Source organism: Macrosteles quadrilineatus, unplaced genomic scaffold, assembly GCF_028750875.1.
Source record: "Macrosteles quadrilineatus isolate MER2022 unplaced genomic scaffold, UCM_ALF_1.0 Scaffold_3__2_contigs__length_128488019, whole genome shotgun sequence".
Classification (NCBI taxonomy): Eukaryota; Metazoa; Arthropoda; class Insecta; order Hemiptera; family Cicadellidae; genus Macrosteles; species Macrosteles quadrilineatus.
The window spans coordinates 34179345-34205238 of record NW_026542596.1 but is presented as its reverse complement, the minus strand read 5'-3'; the positions used below and the strand labels follow the sequence as shown (position 1 = coordinate 34205238).

General features: G+C 36.6%; 1 protein-coding gene across 2 annotated transcripts in view; it reads right to left on the bottom strand.

Moving 5' to 3' along the window:
- The window catches only part of LOC128990635 (oxysterol-binding protein-related protein 1-like), a 102469-nt gene extending 80778 nt beyond the window's left edge, over positions 1–21691 (bottom strand). The window contains exons 1-4 of one of the 2 annotated variants that reach the window (XM_054413112.1): positions 21511–21691; positions 3581–3750; positions 1619–1779; positions 406–603 (exon numbers count right to left, since the gene is read on the bottom strand). In XM_054413112.1, the coding sequence (XP_054269087.1) occupies positions 406–603; positions 1619–1779; positions 3581–3713 (492 nt within the window). In that variant the 5' untranslated portion in view covers positions 3714–3750; positions 21511–21691. Of the gene's footprint in view, positions 1–405; positions 604–1618; positions 1780–3580; positions 3751–20984; positions 21058–21510 lie in introns of those variants that run through there. The other variant, XM_054413114.1, reaches the window with a different exon arrangement.
- Between the last annotated feature and the right edge of the window lie 4203 nt (positions 21692–25894).

The following is a 25894-nucleotide window of genomic DNA, read 5'->3' as shown; positions in this document are numbered from 1 at the left end:
GAAATATATACAAAATAAATAATTAAACTATGATAATTTGTATGTTTTATTTTAACAAAAAATAATAAATTGTTCAGTGATAATTCGTCAAATTTGGTTATGATAATAAACATAAATATTGAATAATTGTATAGTAAACGTTTATGCAGTAAAATTGAACATATTCTAAAAATAGAATGAAATAAATAAATAAGGAACTATATTTACTTTAAAAAATTGCCTCTAGTGACTTCAACATGAAAAAGTATATCGGTCCCGGCTCTAGGTCATACCGTGCCACCTACGGTTATAGCTAATTCCCTATAGGAAAATTTGTTAATTTGTTAAAACAAGCCAAAACCTAGGGAAATTTGCTAAAAGTTACAACTGCAAACCAAGTCAATGAGATCAACCATATCAGCCTACCATCTGACTTAGTATCTCTATTCGTCCGTCCCTTGCCGCTGCTAGTAGAGCTTCCTCTCGTCGCTTGGTCTCCGTCCGCTCGGCTGCCCACAGCAACTTTGAAGCCTCCTCGTTCTTACACACGTCTCGAGCGGTAAGCCCCTCTCCATTGTGTATGTTGATGTCTGCGTTGCGTTCCAAAAACACCAACACTAGGTCCTAGAATGTAGGCTTATTGGATTAGATTTACTCCAATTCCAAAACATAATATTTCCTTGGTTTGAAGTTTATTATTGGGGATGGTAAACTTAGGGCTTATATTATTTAAGTCCCGTCCAGTATTAGATTAGAAAAATAAGGTTTTGTTGACATTTTGAAATCTCAAATCTGTTCTAGCATCAGGTGAGAAATTATCTCAAATGTGATAAGAACTAGCAGAGTACCCGTCCTTCCTATGGGGTTGGCGTATAAGTATAAGATGCTTATTGCAGTTATACTCATGCTTTGCGTTTGCAATGGGAGAGGACTCGGTTTGAGAAAAATTTTTTTTTTATTTAATGCTATGCTATTTTAATGCTATAGTATAACACATCTACCATAGCCATAATAATGTTCTACCACTGCACCTAAGCAATAGAAAAAAGTAAATTATTTATAAATCAAAAACATAAGCACAACTGTAAACAATCCAACTTTGAAAATTCCCATTGTGTATCGCAGCTTTTTTTTTTTTCTGCTTGGTTCAAATTAGCTATTGTTATAAATCCAAAACAAAAAAAATAGTGCTGCACCCTGTTGGTAAACCCTATATTTTTTAATGCTCTTGAATATCATAGAGCCAATTTGGGTAGTTGAAACAACTGGCTGATAAACATTTATATTATTAGTGTGATATGATTAATACATGAACCTAGCCAAAGTGGGAAAATCAAAGAGGAAAACCACAAAAAGACTAATATATTACGTAAAACAAAAAAAATCTTGAAAGAAGACGAAAATAAGTACACCATAATCCCGTCAATGCGGTCTATTTGGGACCAGACCCTTGCAGGCACTTTTACTTATTTTCCAAGGAACAATATTATGTTGGGGTCATGAGCTGCAATCAGAGTGAGAAAACTTATCTACGCTGCTGTCTTCTCACAACAGTGGTCAGACCTAGACCTCTCCCAACAACACTTTTACTCTCTGCCATTGACCACAATATACCTATCATGATAGCTCAAGGTCGTACCTCTCGTCCAATGAAGGCCGCCTTGTGCAGTGGTGTGTCGCCCGTGTCATTGACTGCGTTGATGTCTGCTCCGTGGTCCAGCAGCAACTCCACGGCCTCCTTGTGTCCAAAGTAAGCGGCCAGATGTAGCGGCGTCCATCCCAGATTGCTCTTGGTCTTACCTTCAACATCCACAACTATCAAACATTCCATTCCCATGTTAAGTTCGTAACCAGTTTTAGAATGCAAATTAACGCAGTCACCGACAGTGTGCTGTAAATTGAGTCGTACACTTTTTATTAATTTATTCCCGCAATTATAGTTGAATCTAAAAAAGTTGAAAATGAACTTAGTTAAATTAGTGTGCTGATTTAAAACATTGATTTATGTCAAATACACCTGCTTTTTAAACAAGCCAAATCTGAAAGGGCAACCAGTATCTTTTATGTAACATCAATATTATCTCAGTAACAAAAGCAAAGGTAGGAAATAGAACTTAAGACCGCAGCACATTTTGTGAGTGATTCATTCAACTATGATATTTTTATAGAATGTTGATCAAAACACTAAGTTCATAAAATGTCATCATGAACTAAATGATTAAAGTTGTAGCCTAAAAACTTCTTTAGAGTAAACACCAAGGCTACTTATAAGCCTCTTTTAGATATAAGCTTCGTTTAGAGTAAACAAAGGAGTAGGTGGGTCGGTGACCGCCCCGGGCGCCGCAGTCAGGGGGGCGCTACGGATGTGGCGGCTTGTGGGTGGCCACGGGTGCCACGGCAAAAGTAATACAACAAAATTGAAAAAAAATAATGTAGATGTACATAAAGTATTTTGGAAAGTTATGTATAACTGAATTTTGAATATTACGTTGTATGCATTTATTGAACAAATACATATTATTTGACACCAATCACTTTATATATTTGCAACGTTTTTCCAAATTAAATATTTTATAAAAATGGAGTAGTTGGACATACCAGTATACTACTTTTAGTTTAGTAATAATAGCCAAATAATGAACACCACTGTGGAGTTGAAGGCCCTGTCCCAACTTAATCATCTTAATATAAATCATTTGCAATGTGGCAGTGTCACTCTGTACACTTGTGTAGCTGCCGTGTTCTATTTTTATTTCGCCAGACCAGCCGACGGCCAACCTAGGGACTCTGACGAGGACTCCCAGTAGAGACAATGACCTCAAATATGCACGTGTTGACGTGTCACCCCTCGCCCAAACACTCTAAACATGTCGATTGAAAACGATAGACTTTAAAGACATTCTCAAGACATTTGATTTGTTCGTGCAAAATCCAGGTGAAAGCCATTTAATGTTTAGGATCTTATATCTAAATAATGTGGTTTTCTTTTATTCTGTATATTCTATTCAGAGTAGGTTTGGTTTGAGGTTTTGCATACCATTGCATTTATTTCAATTTTCACTATATTAATTAGTATCATATATAGTACTTTTTTTAAATATTTTCTTACATTAATTGTATGGATTTGATTATCATCAATTAAAAAGATTTTCATAAAAAATGTAAGTAATTTAATCCCTGATTCCTGACTCTAGTATTTTTGTAAGGTAATTCAATCTGTTTGGGTGTCTGTTGTTGGGCATGCGTTGTTACAACGCAGACGCAACCCGCCACGCAACTTTGTATAACGAGAATCACTCATTGTGTGTTTGAGGGGGGGGGGGGGAAGCTGACAACATCCCACCCCGGGCGCCAATACACCATTCAACGGCCCTGGTAAATACACACACAAATATGCAATAGCAAATTTAAAACGTGATTAATATTGTTTATTATAATTAACTTTGTCATTCATAGCTTTATTTGTTCCCTATGCTTTGTTTTCCTCAATCACACACAGGTCACATGTGACCACATGTGACCTGTGTTACATGGTCACAGGCCATGAAAGTACAAGTATTTTTAAACAAAATCCAAAACTGCAAAATAACACTGTGCTAACCTTTACAGCTAACGTCGAGTTCCACTTCCCCTTCCGCTCGAGCCTGCAGCAAACTCTGGAGTTCTTGTACGTCCCCATTCCGGGAAAAATGCAACAAACGCTCTTGAAGCTCTACAGGTGTATTCTCATACATAGCTTGTGATCGTTTGAGGCACACTGATCCATGAAACCTAAAAACCATCATTTTGGAAAATAATCTATGTCAATTCCATGACAAACCTCAAGGGTTGTAATTATCAATAGTGTGAAATCAGTAAATATAGATATAAACCACTTAGGTACCTAGACTATGTGATAATTCAAAACCCAGCGAAAACATGAACTCCTTATCTAGACACTTAAGATAGTCAATTTTTATTTTCATAGATGAGTAAACGGGTGTGTAATTGTAATTATCAAGCTCTACTAGTATTAACTGTAAAATCAAAGCAGAATTTTGTGATGCACCATCAATTATATCCACAAAAATGTCACAATTAAAACACAAAGTTCATTTAACTAAGATGGGAGAGGAATAAATGTGCAATACAAAAAAGTAATGTGTGGACACAACTAATGAAACAATACAAAGATGTACCTACGCATGCTTGCGTTGTATTATTATTCTCCCTAGGGTGTAGAGTTATACCTTATGTCCAATTTCCACATATTAATAAAGGTTCAAAACTATATTTTCTGAGGTATAACAAAAAATGCAACACCCTTTTTCAAAAGTTACTCTGTAACTGTAGAAAAATCAAATATTTAAGAAAAACATCATTGAAAAGTGGTAGCCTATGTTTGTTGGAGACAGTGATATTAGAAGAATAAAACTACTGATTTAGAATATTTAAAATGTTTGATTTTAGTTCTATACTATAATGAGTGGTTTACCTACCTCATACAGTTTACAATTATCACTTATCATATTTAAAATCCATTTTCAGTAACTATTACATCTCTTGTTAAATCAAGTTAAACTGTTAAATTACAATTTTAAACCAGTTATGAAGAAAGTTGATCAACAATGATCAATAAAACTAGGTGGCGTTCGCAGAGGCATCCACAAAATTGAGCGGAGTCATCAAGGGTTTATATTATATTGTTTTGGTCATACTGCAGTAATACCAGTCGTTTTTAATGCATGCGTTGCGGGTCTAAAGTAGCAATTTTACTCTTTAGGAAGTAAAAAAAGTTTTTATTCTTTATGGAGTCAGCTGTTGTCAACTCAGTTGTACATTTCTATTATAAACGATTGCATGTATCGAAATATGTATCGATTCGTGCTTCGAAATTATCTAAACCTACAGTCTACAGTCTCTTCCCAAAGCGTTTTAGCTTTGCAGATACATTAATCCATTCCCACACTCAACACGCTCACCTTTACTACTTCCTTCACCATCCCCTACGTCGTAAACCTATTTCCCTCTCTTCCGATAACATTTTAGGATTGCAGATATTTTAATGTAATTGCCAAAGACAGTTCCCACACTCTGCCCTGCAAGCCTTACCACTTCTTTCACCATTTCCTACGTCATAGACTTGTTTCCTTCCCTTCTCATAGCATTTTTGGATGAAAGATACACCAATCTAACTGCCACAGACGGTTTTAACACTATGCTCATACTTTACTACTTTCTAAGCCTTTTTCTACATCGTGGACCGGTTTTCATCACTTTCGATAGCAATTTAGTATTTTAGATACGTTAATCTAATTGCCACAAACATTCCCCACATTCCGCACTGCTAGCTTTTACCACTTCTTCCACAATTTTCTATGTCGTGGGGATGCTTCCATCCCTTCTCATAGCATTTCAACATTGCAGATACATTAATTTAACTGCTACAAACGGTTTCCAGTTCCAACAATCCACACTGCTCAACTTACTAATTCCTTCACCACCTCATACGTCTCGGACCTTTTCTCTCCCTTCCCATAGCATTTTATGATAGCAGATACCTTAATCTAATTGTTATAAACAGTTCCTATACTCCGGACAGCTTGCCTTGACTACTTCCTTCATCACTTCCTACGTCGCGGACCCGTAATCCTCCCTTCCCATAGCATTTTATGATTGCAGATATCTTTATCTAATCGTCATAAACAGTCCCCACACTCCGGACTGCTCGCCTTTACTACTTCCTTCACCTCTTCCTACGTGACAAACCTGTTTCCCTCCCTTCTCATAGCATCATAGCATTGCGGATACCTTAATTTAATCGTCATAAAAAGTTCCCACACTCCGGACAGCTTGCCTTGACTACCTCCTTCACCACTTCCTACATCGTGGACCTGTTTTCCTCTCTTCCCACAGCATTTTATGATTGCAGATACCTTAATCTAATCGTCATAAACAGTTCCCACACTCCGGACAGCTTGCCTTACCTACTTCCTTCATCACTTCCTACGTCGCGGACCCGTTATCCTTCCTTCCCATAGCATTTTATGATTGCAGATATCTTCATCTAATCGTCATAAACAGTTCCCACACTCCGGACTGCTCGCCTTTACTACTTCCTTCACCGCTTCCTACGTGACGGACATGTTTCCCTCCCTTCCCATAGTATCATAGGATTGCAAATACCTTAATATAATGGTCATAAGCAGTTCCCACACTCCGGACAGCTTGCCTTGACTACTTCCTTCATCACTTCCTACGTCGCGGACCCGTTTTCCTCCATTCATCGTGGACATGTTTTCCTCTCTTCCCACAGCATTTTATGATTGCAGATACCTTAATCTAATCGTCATAAACAGTTCCCACACTCCGGACAGCTTGCCTTACCTACTTCCTTCATCACTTCCTACGTCGCGGACCCGTTATCCTTCCTTCCCATAGCATTTTATGATTGCAGATATCTTCATCTAATCGTCATAAACAGTTCCCACACTCCGGACTGCTCGCCTTTACTACTTCCTTCACCGCTTCCTACGTGACGGACATGTTTCCCTCCCTTCCCATAGTATCATAGGATTGCAAATACCTTAATATAATGGTCATAAGCAGTTCCCACACTCCGGACAGCTTGCCTTGACTACTTCCTTCATCACTTCCTACGTCGCGGACCCGTTTTCCTCCATTCATCGTGGACATGTTTCCCTCTCTTCCCATAGCATCATAGGATTGCAAATACCTTAATAATGGTCATAAGCAGTTCCCACACTCCGGACAGCTTGCCTTGAGTACTTCCTTCATCACTTCCTACGTCGCGGACCCGTTTTGCTCCCTTCCCATAGCATTTTATGATTGCAGATACCTTAATCTAATCGTCATAAACAGTTCTAACACTCCGGACTGCTCGCCTTACTACTTCCTTCGCCACGAACCTGTTTCTCTCCCTTCCATCGCATTTTATGATAGCAGATACCTTAAAATGGTCATAAGCAGTTCCCACACTCTGGACAGCTTGCCTTGACTACTTCCTTCATCACCTCCTACGTCACGAACCCGTTTTCCTCCCTTCCCTTATAATTTTTGGAATGCAGATACCTAAATCTTATCGTCATAAACAGTTTCCACACTCCAGACTGTTCACCTTTAGTACCTCCTTTAACACTTCCTACGTCACGGACCTCAAGCTAATGTCGTCATGTGATTATTTTATGATCCATACCACCATTTATGTTCTAATATCTGTGGAATCATGCTATCAGCTATTTCTTTATCTACTGGATTCAAAAGTCAACAGCTGATCATATGTCTTTGTTTATGTGTCAAATACTGCTTCCATAAGGATTACATTGAAATTTTGAGACCCAGTGGGGCGGATTCCTGAGAGTTATTGTTAACGCCATATAGATGTTGGCACTCACCGATATGGACTTTACCGTTTTCCTCCATACATCGTGGACATGTTTCCCTCTCTTCCCATAGCATCATAGGATTGCAAATACCTTAATAATGGTCATAAGCAGTTCCCACACTCCGGACAGCTTGCCTTGAGTACTTCCTTCATCACTTCCTACGTCGCGGACCCGTTTTGCTCCCTTCCCATAGCATTTTATGATTGCAGATACCTTAATCTAATCGTCATAAACAGTTCTAACACTCCGGACTGCTCGCCTTACTACTTCCTTCGCCACTTCCTACGCCACGGACCTGTTTCTCTCCCTTCCATCGCATTTTATGATAGCAGATACCTTAACATAATGGTCATAAGCAGTTCCCACACTCTGGACAGCTTGCCTTGACTACTTCCTTCATCACCTCCTACGTCACGAACCCGTTTTCCTCCCTTCCCTTATAATTTTTGGAATGCAGATACCTAAATCTTATCGTCATAAACAGTTTCCACACTCCAGACTGTTCACCTTTAGTACCTCCTTTAACACTTCCTACGTCACGGACCTCAAGCTAATGTCGTCATGTGATTATTTTATGATCCATACCACCATTTATGTTCTAATATCTGTGGAATCATGCTATCAGCTATTTCTTTATCTACTGGATTCAAAAGTCAACAGCTGATCATATGTCTTTGTTTATGTGTCAAATACTGCTTCCATAAGGATTACATTGAAACTTTGAGACCCAGTGGGGCGGATTCCTGAGAGTTATTGTTAACGCCATATAGATGTTGGCACTCACCGATATGGACTTTACCGTTTTCCTCCATACATCGTGGACATGTTTCCCTCTCTTCCCATAGCATCATAGGATTGCAAATACCTTAATAATGGTCATAAGCAGTTCCCACACTCCGGACAGCTTGCCTTGACTACTTCCTTCATCACTTCCTACGTCGCGGACCCGTTTTGCTCCCTTCCCATAGCAATTTATGATTGCAGATACCTTAATCTAATCGTCATAAACAGTTCTAACACTCCGGACTGCTCGTCTTACTACTTCCTTCGCCACTTCCTACGCCACGGACCCTTCTCTCCCTTCCATCGCATTTTATGATAGCAGATACCTTAATATAATGGTCATAAGCAGTTCCCACACTCTGGACAGCTTGCCTTGACTACTTCCTTCATCACTTCCTACGTCACGAACCCGTTTTCCTCCCTTCCCTTATAATTTTTGGAATGCAGATACCTAAATCTTATCGTCATAAACAGTTTCCACACTCCAGACTGTTCACCTTTAGTACTTCCTTTAACACTTCCTACGTCACGGACCTCAAGCTAATGTCGTCATGTGATTATTTTATGATCCATACCACCATTTATGTTCTAATATCTGTGGAATCATGCTATCAGCTATTTCTTTATCTACTGGATTCAATAGTCAACAGCTGATCATATGTCTTTGTTTATGTGTCAAATACACATAATAATTATGCTTCCATAAGGATTACATTGAAACTTTGAGACCCAGTGGGGCGGATTCCTGAGAGTTATTGTTAACGCCATATAGATGTTGGCACTCACCGATATGGACTTTATCACCATCCAAAATTTGAAAACGATTGATTCATCCGTCTAGGAGGAGTTTGCGTATTACGAAATGCATAAAAGTCGACGTATAAGAGCTTCGCTCAACAAATCAAAAGCCCAAGGGGGGGGGGGGGCAAAACCCTAAAGAAAACTACCTTTATACTTACCATTTGTCCCTGCATTAGATCATATGCTATTGAATGACGTCTTGATTGTTAAATTCGATTGAGCAGAATAGATGAAAAAGGGATGCTACAGAGAAAAACAGGGTTGGTTAGGGAAAACTCGTATCCTGTCCTGGCGAGTGGCGATCAGCACTAGCGCTCTCCTACAAGTGCACACAACACGCTAGTGGTGCGCTAATTTGCTACTGTAGCACTAGTGGTCACGTGACTACCCTCCCCACTTGCTAGTGCTTGTATTATCAGACAAGTTAAAAGCGACTAACAGCAAAAAAATAATAGCGTGCTAGTTATTATTTTAGCTAATGGAGCATTTATATGGGGCTAATTTATGAGTGCTAATCAATTAGCAGCTCTGCTAATACTAGCCTCGTGTACACAGATTTTAAGATCAGCTGTTTCATTAGCCAGGGCCATTTATTAAAAGCCCAATGATCAAGGACAGCTGCTGGTGTTTTGAACCAATAAAAAGTCCACGTGTTGTCTCAGGATTGGACCGACAACCTTTTGATTACTAGGCGAGCACTATAACCACGTTCCTACAGGGTGGCTGAAAATTCCATACATAATTTTAAATTTTCATCACCAAAACGGCTTAGGCCTATGGTTTTCTTATCTCATATTGGCAGCTGATTGAAGTTAATTTAAAAACATTGTTGGCAGTTCATATCATATTCAAACATCTTTATTCGTTATAAATCATTTAGATTTGTGGTACAGTGAATAGTAGTGTCAGAATACAATAAAAATACTATTTCTATTTATGGGAGGTGGAAAACTCATCAGAAGAATATAATGCCGGATTTATTATATGCTCTTTTAGAATTTTCTTGAATTTAGATGGGTTTGTTTATTTTTTTATTAATTCAGGGACAAATTTTAGAAAATCTTTACCAGCGTATGAGGGTTTTTTTTTTCAAAAAAATTTAATTTGTGAGGCTGGACAAACTCCCTTTTTCTCCTGAAATTATAAGAATGCAATAAATTTATTACTTGCTCAGATTTATTTTTTTGCGATATGAATTGTTTCATAAATATATTGCCCATAAACTATAAAAATTTGTAATTTCTTAAATGTTCTTTTGCCGAATCATCTCGTTTAAGCTTAATCATAATTGTGATAGCCTCTTTTTGCCGCTTCAGAATGCTATCCACATTTAATTTTTTTGTTGACCCATATAATGCTAAACCGAATGAAAGATGAGAGTGAATGTGAGCAAAATATATACTTTTTAGGGTTTTCAAATTACAATAAAAGGACATTTTTGACAATGCTAAGATTCCGGAGTTAGTTTTGATTAAAACTTTCTGTGTGTGTTTATCCCAATTCAAATTTTCATTTATTGTTAAACCCAGATAGTTAAATTGATTTTCCTTTTGAATGTCATTTGAGTTGTAAGTTATTGTTGGCTCTTTTGTAAACTCTATTGTAAACTAACTGAAGCTGTTTAAGTCTGCTATTATGGCTGGTGTTTGAAATATTGAGGAAAGGAAGAAAATTGCCTCACGATATTAAGTATGACAGTCTATTGTTTAGGTCCAGAGGTGGTGGAGAGCACAGAATGGAAGGAATGCCTCTCTCAATTCTAGACCAATAAAAAATAGCCATAAAAACCGTTTGAAAGTGGCAGTGTGAAAGACAAGAGGAGATCCGGAAGGCGATCAACAGTAAATCGAGAAGAAAACGTTATTGTTCAGGCTATGTTTGAATGGAGCGTGGAAATATCAGCAAGACAAGAAGCAATAGAAAGCGGACTTACCAGGTATGCAGTGAATGAACTATTGAGAACAATTCTTAATTTCGACCTTGGAAACCAAATTATGTGCAACTGTGCTATAAGGACTGGGATATCTGCACGGAGTTCTCTGAGGTAATGTCAGCTTGGAAAGAAAAATTCCCAAATCTTTTCAATAGCTTTTCATGGTCAGACGAAGCTGTGCATATGTCGAGATTTGACATGTTCCATAATAAATGGTATTAATCTATGTTTAAATGTACATATTTGTTTTCTAGTACCATAACAAGTTATAACAATTATTGAAAATAAGTAGTGACTTTTCAGCCACCCTATAGATAGTGGATGTGGGCAGTCTCAAACTAGCGTTGTCAGGGTAAGGCTTATCAGCTTAATGCCCCTGGGCTACTATGTAATAGAAAGCTTTAACAAAATTACGTTATTGATTTCTAAAAACAATAAAGCTAAATGTGTTTTTATTGTCATGTATAGAGTTATTGAATTAAAGAACAGTTTGAAAGGCTTGCTAGGGCGAGAAATGTTTGTAAACCAAAAGAAATGGCTTTACGTAGATGGTTAGATCATTCAACTGTTACGATGACAAATTTAAAAATACACTGGCATTTGTTATTAAACTTAAATACATTATTTATATAATATAGTCTATTAGGTGTATACAATATTAAAAATTATATCTTACCTTAGCACATAAAATAATAAATCGGCCTACTGCAGGTCCCTTAGTTGCCATTAGCTGTATGGGCTATTAATTAACAACAGTTGTGTCTAAGGAATATGTCGGCCTTAATCACTAACAAGACTACAAGTTAGCGCCACTTCTACACTCATCTCCATTCATAATTGGCTCAAAATACCTACTTTGTATGGTCGCCATTTAATAAGAAAGTATTAAAGGAAGTAAAAAGATTGTCTGTAGGCCTACTATAACTGTAAGATTACCAACTGTTACCTTTTTTTCTTAAGCCTACTCACTTTTTTATTTTTCATCACTATTTATACAAAAATAGCCCTGCTCTAGTACAAGGCTATGGCAAGGATTTGTTTTTCTTGTTATTGTTATTGTTATTGTTATTTATTCAGTCATAGCCTTTACTTGTTGTTAATAAATTTAGTTTGATATAGGGATGGCCGATTGTTGATAGTCCCTTACAATCGATTGTCCCGATAGTATCAAGCATAACAATCGATAGTATCGATAGACAATCGACACTTTAAGTACTACCATTGAGTATACCCGTATACTCACGTGTATACGTCTATACTCAATGGTACTACTTTAAAATCAAACTTAAATCAAGGAAATTGAATGAATGAAACAAATGCTTAATAATAACGTTGTTTATAAATATGAAATGGGTAAAAACCTTTTTGTGTAGGTAATTAATATTTTAAAATTCAGCATTATAGAAATAAAAATGACAAATGCTTTGTCACTTTGTGTAAGAAAAGAACCGGAACCACTTTTTTAGTCTTCTTACTCATTATGTCTAGCTAATAAATTAGCTAACACTAATAATTCTCTCACAATTCCTAAAAATAATAATTTACATATTTACTAATTAATATCTAGCACTAAGGCACAAATAAGATCACAGTGTAGGTTAGGTACTGGGGTACTGGGTAGATAGTTAAGAACAACATAAAGAACAACGCAACTATGTTAGATTGTTAGGTTAGAGAATGAGACCTTCCCAACAGGAACACCAACACCCTCACCCACGAATACTAGAAAAATTCCGGTATCCTATACTCTAATACGAGCAATGTTTGCTTGTATGTATGTATGCTTGCTTGCTTGCTTGCTTGCTTGCAAACAAGATCTCAAAAACGGCTCCGACGATTTTCTTCAAATGTTGTAAATAGTTTATTTCTGGCCTAAAAACGAGTTTACTGCAGTTAGAACTGCCAACAAAAATCTAATTACGTAGAAAAATGAAACTGAAAATCACATTTTTTTAACATTAGTCTTATGGGTTGCTAGGTAACCATGTTGGCTGAATTAAATAACAAGGAAAAAGTAAACAAAAGACTTGAAGTTGTAGCATGTGTTCATAATAAGCCAACTACCCACAGTATACTAGCAAATTACAAATACAGTACAAAAGGAAAAACATCACTTTTTAATATTAAGCAAAAATTATACTGAAGATTACTCGATACATTGTAGTCAAGGGTAGCAGTGCGAAGTCTGGAATCTGTTTATGACGAATAGATTAAAGTATCTGCAATCTTAAAATGCTATGGGAAGGGAAGGAAACAGGTCCGCGTCGTTGGAAGTGGTGAAGGAAGTAGTAAAGGCAATCATAAAATAATATCGGAATGGAGGGAAACAGGTCCATGACGTAGGAAGTGATGAAGGAAGTAGTAAAGGCAAGCAGTCCGGAGTGTGGGGACTGTTTATGACGATAAGATTAGGGTATCTGCAATCCTAAAATGCTATGGAAAGGGAGGGAAACAGGTCCGCGACGTAGGAAGTGGTGAAGGAAGTAGTCAAGGCGAGTAGTCCGGAGTGTGGGAACTGTTTATGTTGATTAGATTAAGGTATCTGCAATACTAAAATGCTATGGGAAGGAAGGAAAACAGGTCCGCGACGTAGGAAGTGGTGAAGGAAGTAGTCAAAGAGAGCTGTCCGGAGTGTGAGATCTGTTTATGACGATTAGATAAGGGTATGGGCAATCCTAAAATGCTATGGGAAGGGAGGGAAACAGGTCCGTGACGTAGGAAGTGGTGAAGGAAGTAGTAAAGGCGAGCTGTACGGAGTGTGGGAACTGTTTATGACGATTAGATAAGGGTATGGGCAATCCTAAAATGCTATGGGAAGGGAGGGAAACAGGTCCGTGACGTAGGAAGTGGTGAAGGAAGTAGTAAAGGCGAGCTGTCCGGAGTGTGGGAACTGTTTATGACGATTAGATAAGGGTATGGGTAATCCTGAAATGCTTTGGGAAGGGAGGGAAACAGGTCAGTGACGTAGGAAGTGGTGAAGGAAGTAGTTAAGGCGAGCTGTCTGGAGCGAGGGAACTGTTTATGATTATTAGATTAAGGTATTTGCAATCCTAAAATACTATGGGAAGGTAGGAAAACAGGTCCACGACGTAGGAAGTGGTGAAGGAAGTAGTCAAGGCGAGCTGTCCGGAGTGTGGGAACTGTTTATGACGATTAGATTAAGGTATTTGGAATCCTAAAATGCTATGGGAAGGGTGGAAAACAGGTCCGTGACGTAGGAAGTGGTGAAGGAAGTAGTCAAGGCGAGTAGTCCGGAGTGTGGGAACTGTTTATGACGATTAGATTAAGGTATCTCCAATCTTTAAATGTAATGGGAAGGGAGGGAAACAGGTTTGCGACGTAGGAAGTGGTGAAGGAAGTAGTAAAGGCAAGTAGTATGGGGCGTGGGAACTGTTTATGACGATTAGATTAAGGTGTCTGTAATTCTGAAATGCTATGGGAAGGGAGGAAAACAGGTCCACTACGTTGGAAGTGTTGAAGAAAGTAGTCAAGGTGAGCTGTCCGGAGTGTGGGATCTGTTAACAACGATTAGATTAAGGTATCTACAATCCTAAAGTGCTATGGGAATGCAGGGAAACAGGTCCATGACGTAGGAAATGGTGTAGGACGTAATAAAAGCGAACCGGGTGGAGTTTGGGAATGGATTTATGTATCTCCAATACTAAGACTGCTTTCAGAGTGAACTAATGATTTTCCCCGAGCAAAGCTCGGTCCCCAGGTACTGGATCATAAACATAAACATATGACGTTTTTGGCCCAAAAGTAAACAAAATCACTATACTAATAGCATTAATTATTAACAATGGTTTTGTTTACTTTCGGGCCATAAACGTAATTTGTTTATGTTTAGGATCCATACTGGGTCTTTTCTAGTATTCGTGCCCCATTCCAACCACGGCGTCGTGCCACCGGAATACAATCGATTGTTGAAAAAAACTATTGATTGTTAAAGACAATCGATAATGACGATTGAACAATCGACAATCGGCCATCCCTAGTTTGATAGCTTACTTACTGTACCTTTTTGTAAAATGGTGTTACCATGGAAATAAATGAATTGAATTGAAAAGGCCATGACAAGACAAACGTGGCAATACCGCAGTTCCAGCCTACCAAATCAGCTGTAGCAGTAGCACCAATTCATGTGCGTGCAATTTTGATGATTATATGTTTGTTATTACAGTTACTACATTAGCACTATTGTCGGGACCACGTAAGTTTGCAGTTGAGGGAGGAGCCTATTTGCCATACGATTTTGAATGAACCAATGAGAACCGTGCGGTGTTGCCAAATCTAATAATACCAGCTGATTTGAAATATTGCATAGTATATTTTAATTAGTGTTGTCAACGGGCGATGTGGCAACGTTGCACTAGCCTTGTCTTGTGATTGGCTGCCACCAACTGCAAACTTACGTGGTCCCGACAATAGATTGGTGTCACATATATTACATTTCATATTGTGGAAATGTATTGTTGATTTATTGAGAGTTATTGTAGGCCTACCAATTACACAAATATCACATTTAACAGTGTGCAGTAGCCTACTGTTAAGGGTAGGCTAGTTTTAGATTGTACCTTGTAAAGAAATGTTTTGCATTAGGCCTATCAGTTAAAGTGATGAATGAATAATAAGAATTCAAGGCCTTGACACAAAACAAGATTTTTAGATTTTAACATCTAGGCCTACTGACATTTTCCACTTTATCTTCACAGATAACCGGTACAGTAAAAATTCAATTTACCATTAATCTTTGAAATATAATGATATTTGACTAATAGTTGACTGGTGACTGATAGTTGATAGTTGACTGTAGTAACAATCCCAAAATAAAATTAACAAACATCTTGCTGTATATGTGTTACTGTTGCATCCAAATTCTACCCTTGATTGGTAAAATTATTAAGGAACCCAAACAGTGAGATTTCTTGTTAGGAAAACTTTTTAAAAAATGTGTTAAAACAATGTTAACACTTTTACCAAAACCCCGGTCTGACAGGCCCACAGGAATTTTCACAAACGCATGTTGGCAACTGTGCCAAAGGCATGGATTGCATTAATATATTAAATGCCAGCTAGTTATAATTAATTTGTTTTTGTTTTGAACTTATAATTGTTACTATAAAAATACAAAAACTGTGAACCAAACTCTCAACTTATTTCAGTTTTATCTAACTTTTAATCTTATAAAACTAACTAACTTTAAACTTGAACAACTAACTATTTGACAGCAACACTGTTTACTTGGGGGATTAAATATCTTCCTTAATATTTTCCTCCCCTACCTGTTGATATATCGATTGTTCATTTTGCGTGGGTGCTGTGACCTTGACAGAGCCCGTCTCAGAAGCCCAGTGTTAGTGTATTTTAAAGCGGGGTCTCACAGGCCCAGGGTTTCAGTTGTGTGTTTTTAAGCAGGGTTCATTATTTTCAAATGGGTCTCACAGACCGGGGGTTTCAGTTAGCGTCAGCCTGAGTAGGGTTTCGGTATTAGTGTTTAACAAAAGAAAAGGGAACGACAAAATCGGACACTCGTTCATCAGGACAATCTGAGCTCAAACTAAATAGCGGAAAAACATATCATGACTCCAGATAACAGTCAACTAAACTGCCATGACTGAGAGAAAACTAAATGTGCAAATAATTGGGAAGAATACAAGTTGCACTGCTTCCCAGACTACGCTAGGCCTACCAATCAAAGGTTAAATTATACTACAAACCCTCCTTCCAGCTAGTTTTTATCCATATATAAAGTATACTTTAACTGAAGGTAGGCCTACTATGATAGGATAGAAAAACATTAATTCAAGGACCAAAAGAAAACAACCCATGATTACATAATTAACGTTTTATTTAGATCACACAACTACAATCTTTGGAGTTAAAAATTAAGAAATCAAAACCAAAATATCAGATGACTAGATGTTGTTAGCTAACGAACAATTTTTGTGAAAATGAAGAAATGAAAACAAAATATAAGACTTATGTAGGCCTACATATTGTTAGCTATCAAACAAATACCTAATCTTTGTTTCAGTAAACTTAAAAATACCTAACATGTTAATTTACTGAAGTAATGTTACTATAAAAATCGAAAATTTGTGTGGCAATAGTTCTGAGTACTTACAACAGCATAACTATAACCTAAGTTGTTATAACAAATCAATACCACAACATTACAAAATCAACATAAATAATTTACTTTGGGGAAAATAATCTCTTTACAATACTATCTCTATCAGCAACACTTTGCACTGAAAACCAATCCACATAATAGTGTACACTTTTTCATGACAAGTCCTTAATCTAACATTGTAGATTGTTGCATAACTATGAATTTCAAAACAGGTCTTCTTTGGAGACATTTAGGGCCTACTTTTAATCGTTTTATTTGTGAACACGCATTGAACATTGTGAACAAACATCATTGTCGCCACTGTGTAAAAAAAATATATTAGGCCTAGTACTTAGAGAAAATTTGAGTTTTAATCGTAAAAAATTCGACACCTGGATGTTGTTATCAACATATCGGCGTTGTAAAACTTTGTTAAGATGACAACGTTGCCAGATAAAATGTCAGACGGCATCAACTCCGCCTCATCTGTAGCCATGATATCTGATAGCCAATGGTTGTTTGAGTTAGCATGAACGGGTCCATAAACAAAACGTAATTCATCCATAGTAACACCTTTGTATGTACATGTATGACTTATTTTCATCATTTCCCAGCGTTCGATTGAAGAAAAGTGTACCTCCCTTGACACACCTCTACATTGTAGAATACTTTTTGGAAGTCTGACTTCAAAGTCATGATCCGAAGAAGAAAAATCTTCATTCCCTTGCCACAATATGTCACCGGTAGCTACATCACGCAGTATTATCCAGTTAACTTGAAATCCGCTTAAAATATCTTCCTTACTTGCAGTAGTTTTATTTTCTTTATCTGTTTTTATGTCTTTTTCATCCGCCATGCTCTCTATAGAAGGAGCCATTTTAATATTCAAAGGTAAACCTATTAAAAAAAATTGAATAAATTGAAGGAAGAGTTAAAGAAATAAGTTTTTATTTATAAAACAATTTTACTGTCTCATCTTAAAATTAAAAACAATAGCTAGCCTATTTTGCCTTTCATAGATTCTAGATGTCCTTCTCCTCTATGACTGTACGAATGTAAAAAGAAGCAAAACAGGTGTCGTGTGCAATCCCATTTAACTCAATATTGCTGTAAACTTCCATCCAAACCAGACTGTTTATTTAAGGTGAGCCCTACCACCAGCTAAGCCACACATTAAGCTTATGGATTGCAATTGTACGGGATTCGAACCCGCGCATGTAGGAAGACCTCAACGCTACCTTTTACTATAAATAGAACTAGACATTCATTCCCATATTAAATTTGTAGCCAGTTTTGTAACAAAAATCGTCGTAGTTGATGTGAGCCACCGACAGATTGTGCTTATCTAAATTACTGATTTATACACAATCTTTTTTACCAATTAAAAGTAATGGAATGACTTATTGTTAGCTATAGCAACTGTTATGACCCATCAACTTGGTCAGCAATAAAAATAAGGTAGAAAATAGAGTTTTTAGTCACTAGCCCATTCTGTGACTGGCTCACACAACTATGTTCTTTTTAGCGAATTTCCCTATAGGGAAGTAGCTATTACCGTAGGTCTCATGGTAAGACTTAGGCCCGGGACCGATTTACTTTTTCATTTTGGTGTCCCCAGAGGCCAAAAACACCATTCGTTCAAATTTGTATATATGTATATATATATATATATAAATATAGATTTATAAATATATATATATGTGTCCGTGAACACGATAACTTGAGTAATTTTTATCCGATTTTGATGAAATTTGGTTTGAAGGTGTAAGGCGGGATAAACTTGAATGAGTTCGCGATCCAGCATGATCGGATAATGGGAACAGGGTTTTATGGGGGGTTTTATGGGGTAAAAATTGGTTTTTCTCACTTTTGACCCTCAATACATAAAATTTCCCAATTTTTCTCTTAACCTTCTTAAAGAGCTTTAAAAAACAAACAATTCAGTATATCAAAGTGTTTTTGTACAGTTATTGGTTACGGGGAAAACTAAAAAAATGGTAAATTTAAAATTCCCATGTTATTCTTATGGAGAATATTGTAAAATGTTGTAGTTTGCTTGTTTATGGATATATTTTGATCAAACTTGGCAAATATATTCATTTTATACTAAGCAATACTTATTTTACTTAAAACACGTACTTTATTAGTTTCCTTGTAGCAGCAAACCTAGGTACTCGTTAAACCTAATGTTATTTAAATAGATCAATTGAAAATCAATTCAGCCAAATGGAAATTCGCTTAGACGGCAGGTTTGCTGCGACGGGGGTATTTAACACAAATTTGGCTACAGCTGGTGCATATAGATGGGACGTCTACTTCTGTATCCAATAGTCAATGACGCTACACTATTTTTTCCTAAATAAAGATTACGTTAAAAGAACATTCATTATTATCAATGATTTCTTTCCGATATATCGATATTTTATTTTCGATAACTTAAGGCTATATTGATATTAACAAATTGAAACTTATCAGCTGACAACTACGATAAATAAACATTGTTCAGTATCAACAAACAATACAAAAATTATATTGAAATTAAACTGCTCTAAACTAAACTAACTAGTCTAGGCTAAGTTAAACAAACTTGCTGTAACATTTCAAAATTCCGTTTGATAGCCTATTCCCCAGATGCCTTTTCTGTTATCAAACGGAATTTTTAAACGGTAACTTAGCCTACAGCAAGTTTGGTTGGTTATATGTTAGGTTAGTTTGGAATAGTTTAATTTCTTAATCCAATATACAGGCTATTATTTTTGCCTAAAAAAGATTAGTTATTTAATCCTATTCTCTAATACGAGCTAATTTATAACTCAATAACCGGTTATTGAACCGATATAACTGAGACATATTTGCTATGTCTGTTTGTCTGTCTGTCTGTAATTTTAAATGCATTTGAATAGGATTAAAACAGATGGAATATGGATCATAAAGGAAAACAAGAATATCGATATATCGAAAAGAAATCATCTCGATAATAATGAATGTTCCCCTTAACAGGAAAGTAACAAGAGAAGTTAAGGATGCAAATGTTCAGGAACCAAGAATTCTTTGACATTTTTTAGGATAAATCATCCCTGTTGGCGCAGCATGCTGTTTGTGTTGTGATTTCCTGTGCTAGAAAAAAAGAGCAAAACGTCGCTTTTGGGTGCGTTCTTCACCGCAAGCGGCTTCAATTTATTTACGTCCTACACTTATTTGAATGAAAATATAGATTATTCGATTGTTTCACTCGATATATCGTTTGGATAGTTAGGTTAGGTTAACCTTACCAAACGATAAAACTTATAACTTATCGAATAATTGATATATCAATCGATATTTTCATTCGAATGAGTGTAGGACGTTAAGTAAAGTGCAGCCCCGCATTCCGCAAGCTAGGATTAAGTAGCCTACAGTGTGGCAGAAATGTTGTTACCTACAAGATTTTGAACGAGATAACGAAGATATGTTGGCTATGGAATTCATGGTAGGCCTAGCTTCAAAAAGGTTTTAAAAATGGCATGTGTATACTGTTGGAAAGGAAAGGAAGCGAACTGATCTAATAGAGCCCAGATAGCAAAACTGATGTTGGTAGGTAAACAAGTTTGACGTTTTGGATATGGGTTGAGAACGCTGCAACTTGTGTAAAACACGATTTTGGGTTATAACTTATGTACAACTTGTTTAGTATTTTTCATTGAAATTTTTAAAATGTTCAAACCAATGTATTACTAAGTTAACCTAGTCTAGGCTAGGAACAGCAGTAGGCTAAGGGCATAACTAAAATAAGTTAGCCTAGGCCTAGTTGACTTAAACAACATAGGCTAGGTAATATAAAAACAAGTTGTATGCCTAAGTGTAAAGGCGGCTTAAGAGTGCCTCGGACTGCATTGGAATTTCCTAATAATTACAATAGGCCTATAAAACCTACACAAGTAACTTATAACCATAAACATTCTGATACAAGGTTAAGTGGAGGAGAGGAAAAGTTGATGCAGTTTCTTACCTTGTTTAACTTATAATTAAAATTATTAGGCCTAAGTTACTCCCCGACATAAGCCTAAGTTTGCATTTTATCATACTAATAAATAGTGGTGGGAATCACCGAATGAAAATAACCGAATCAATCGGTTATTGATGCTGAATAGACTAATTAAGTTATTTTATCCTGGTTCGGTTAAATTAGTCTTACCGTGCGATTCGGTGATTTAGCTATTTAGTTGAATTAGTTTGTCACATCATCAGGTAACTAAAATTTATTCGGCGATTCGTTCGACTAAAAATCACCGATTGACGCTGAAAGACTAAATGCTATTCAGTTTCCCATAGGATAAAAATTAGTTGTGGTTTGTGATAGTGAATAATGACTAAAATTGATTCGGTGATTCATTCGACTAAAAATAACCGATTGACGCAAAAAATAACTGATTGATTATTCGGTCATGGAAACCATTCGGTTATCCCATCACTACTAATAAAGATTAAAGACCTTAGCCAAAATCGTGCTTATATAATCGAATATTCTTTCTCACCTAGGCCGCTGGATACGACCAACAACAAACTTGTTGTAATGCAGTGCACAGACTTGAATTCAAACCAAATTATGTTTTTGATTATAAGTTAAACATGATAATAGTATTATTCTACAAAGGTTCTTGTTCTTGAATTGAGTCAAAATTGTTCTAGGTTCTAGCAATTAGCAAACGTCAAACACTCAAACAACACTCAACAAAAACAAACTGAACGAACGTAAAAAAATATCGCAAAAATAGCAGTAGGGGTGGTGGGTACTGTACGGTACTGGAATGGGTCGAAGTCGAAGTATCAGTAATCGCTACTTTGTACTAGGTACTCGCCGTTCCAAAAAGTACCTGGATGCTGAAAGTGTCGAGTACTAGATACAATACAAAGTAATTGTGCAGTTTGCACAATTTGTTATTCAGGATTAGTTTTGCCAACAGTGTCATTTGGAGGCTTCTGATTTACTATAATAAAGGTTTACTAATTGAAAAATTAGTTTTATCCATAAAATAAAATTATAAATGCCTCAAATTCAATTTTTATTCGTCAGAAATGTGGCGTTTCGAGTCAAACTACCCTGTCGTGTTTTGTTTTCCTACTTGGTTTAATAACTATAAGGTTAAAAGATTCTTTCTTTAGTTGTCAAATCATTATTTTAAAAAAGGTTAGGTATGCCCAAGCAAGACGCGTTATTTTTTCACAAGTCCTTTTAGTGTGTTTTAATCGACAATCGATAGCAAGTGATGGTCAATACGACTACAAACGATATTGAACCGATATTTTGTCAACACTGTGGGGGTGGGGGTGATAAAATGGTCACCGAGATTCGAACCCGGCTCCTTCAATTTATAAGCCCGGCACCTTATCCACTATACCACCGAGGCCGATGGCATCAACCGTATCGTTGTGGTAATGGTGTTCTCTCAGCCAATCAGAAGCCTCCAAATAACACTGTTGGCAAAACTACTTAATCCTGGAATAAAAATTCAGCACCCAGTTTTGTAGAAGTCCGAGTGAGGTTAGCAATTATGAACCTCAGATTATGACGTCTTATATTTTTTAGGTATTCATTGAATATGTGACGCATACAATTGTATGAAAACAACTTGACTTGTCCATGCATGTAAAAATGACAAATAAACGTCTTATGTCAATTACTCGTGTACTCCCTGTTACGGGCAGTACCATGGTGGAAGGAATTCCACCATGTAGTACTAGACGAGTACAAGTACTAAACGATTCCTTGTAACGAAGTGTTGACTCAGACTGTCTACTGTTGCTGTAACAGTGTTCTTACAAGTATGGAATACATTCTAAAAAGTCTGATGTTAGTGGTGTTAATCACACTTCTCTTGACTTTAAAACTACTGACAAAAAAGAAAATATCCGTTTGATGTTTAAACGTTTAATAACATAAAGAAACGGTAGGCCTACACTTCGATTCCTGGTTTTATAAAATACTGAGAGCCAACAAATATTATATTCTCTTGTTAAACAATTGACTCAGTTAGTAGGCCTCTGGCCTAGAGTACTGTTAAAAGTATCCATATTCCATGGTAGTACATTGTACTCGGGAGTTTTATTTATTTGTATCCCCAACAGCACAATGGGCTTGCTGGGAACTTGTTCCAAGTCCATTGGCCCAAGTTCCCAAGCCTGGTTTAGACTCAGGGACCAAAGTCTGTAGGCTTGGTTTTGACTTGTTTTAGAGACCGAAGTTGGCAGTTGTTCAACTTGTTATGGGTTTGGCTCCCCAAGTCCAACCCAAGTCCCAACCCCAAACCTACAGTGAACTCATGGTCACAAACCCACTCTAAGCTTGGAATGATGGATACAAAACGGGTCTGGTGGATTAAGCAGGCTCATTATGGACTTGTTCGGGACTTGGAGACCCAAGCCCAATTTTAGTAGGCTCATATTGGACTTGGCTTAGACTCATATTGGAATTGGTTTTAGCACATTTTAGACTTGGGCCAACAAGCTCACACCTATAGACTCACTCAGAACTTGGTACGAAGTTTTATATACTTCAATTATTGTAATGATCAGAGATAATAATAATAATTATTATTATAATAGGCTATAGTAATAGTAATATAATTTATACCTATTTAACATATAAGCTGTTTCACACCATTCATTTGCTAGCCCACATTTTTTCTTATAATTAATTTTTTACCAAGAAAGATTTATAATAAAACTAGCAAAGTACCCGTCCTTCGTACGGGGTTGGCAGATAAGTATAAATAATGCTTATTGTACAGAAGTTATGGGAGAGGACACGGTTTAAGAAAATTTGGTCTTTTAATTTATACGGTATCCTATAGTGTCCTACAGTATCTACCATAGCCCTAATTTCCTACCACTGCACCTAAACCATGAAAAAAAGTTAAGTTCTCATTGTGTACCACAACTTTTTGTTGCTGGTTGGTTAAAATTAGCTAGTGCTGCACCCTGTTGGTAAGCCTTATACCTTTTTAATGCTATTTAATATCATAGAACCAACTTGTGAAGTTGAAACGGCTGACAAAATTCTTTAATTTCTTTAAATATGAATACTCATAAGGTTTACATGAGAAACTCCAGAGCCAGAGCCACTGGGGTGGAGCCTGAAAGGATTTTTGAGGTAAGAATATGTCTATATGTTAATCGGGAATGTCAGCTATCATCATACTAAATTTCAACCTTGTTGGTTTAGTATTTTCGCGTTTACTTGTCACAAACATCCATCCATACATCCGTACATCCAAACTTTCTTACTTATAATATTAGTAGGATAAGTAAACTGTTGTAATATTGCTTGTTTATGGATCGATTTTATCAAACTTGGCAAATTTATTTATTTCATAGTAAGCTAATGATATGTTCCTTAAAATCACACTTCGTTACCCTCCCTGTAGGCAGCAAAAACCTCATTACTCGTTAAACCTAATGTTATTGAATTAGATTTAATTGAACATAAAGTCACACAAATGGAAATTTGCTTTGGCTGCAGGTTCGCTGCGGTAAGGGTATTATGGAATTGTAATTTATGTAGAAAGAATACTTTGTGGTAGTACATGATTAACTCTAATTCATATTAGATACTAAACAAATCAATCCCGTTGGTGCAATTAGTAGCGCCATTTAAACAGCTACTGCAAATCAGCGCTACTATTCGTATTTGCTAGCAGCTATACCCGTGCCTTGCAACGGGGTCAGTATGCAAAAGAGACAATGTTGGTTCTTAGAAATATGCCAAATGGTTTTCCAAATGCCAAATTTAGAAACAAAATTTAACTGTACTACTTTACTTTTTTGTTAACACTTACTGTGATGACTTATTTATGCTACCTTCGATACAAAACCAAAGATAGATTTTAAGGTATAATAAAAGAATTTATTTCATGGTTTGCACTGTAAACGAAAAACTATCACAATAGTTCCAAACCGAAAAATAGGAAAATAGAAATAAATATGGAAAATAAGGGTAATTTTATAAAAATTTTAGTGAAATTAAAATCAGGCCAATGGGAATTCGCTCAGTCTATAGATTTGCTGCGGCAGGGGGGTTATTACTGTTTACACAAAAAAAATAAAAACCTCATAAAACTCAGGATAAGAGCCTAGATTGATAGGGCAATGATTATAGAATCTTAATTATTTCCTATATCCATGAACAATTTTTTTACAACGAACTATTCCCTGTAAAATATTATTACGCCACACTACATTATTTTGACGAACTTCCCACGCAAGGATTTAGTCCAGAAAACAGCTGTTTGCCACCAGATTATTCAAATGGGGTTTCATTGCGTACTACTGTGCTGCAATGAGTTTTGCCGGACACCAATCAGCTGATTATACTGTATTTAGGTGGCAGTGAGTGGTTATAAACAAAAACATAGCCTCTCTTAGAGGTTATGACTAGTGATTTTTAGTCCTTTAGTTGGTGGAAATATATAAGGATTTGTACGGATTTAGTAGTATGGCGTAAACTATCGTACGTAACTCGTCCAAAATGTGTGTACCGGACTCGTATGGTAATCCCGTACTCGACTTCGTCTCGCACGGGAACGACCACACTCGTCCGGTAAACACTTATTTTCAGGACTAGTAACGTAATATACTATTACAGCATTTCACAAATATTAGAACAGACTCAGTATAATAGATCATAAACCTAAACAAATGAAGTATGTAACTGAAAGAATCATATACTAATGAAATTCAAATTACTTTAACATATGGTTTGACAGCTCCATTTAAGTAATGTCAAATAATGTTTACATTCGGGCTAGTGACATCATTATTTTAAATTTATAATCCTTACCCTCTCTGTTCTAATATTCGTGCAGTATTTAATATGTTTGAACCAGCTGTGTGGAATTATGAAATCAACATTCATTTGACAGT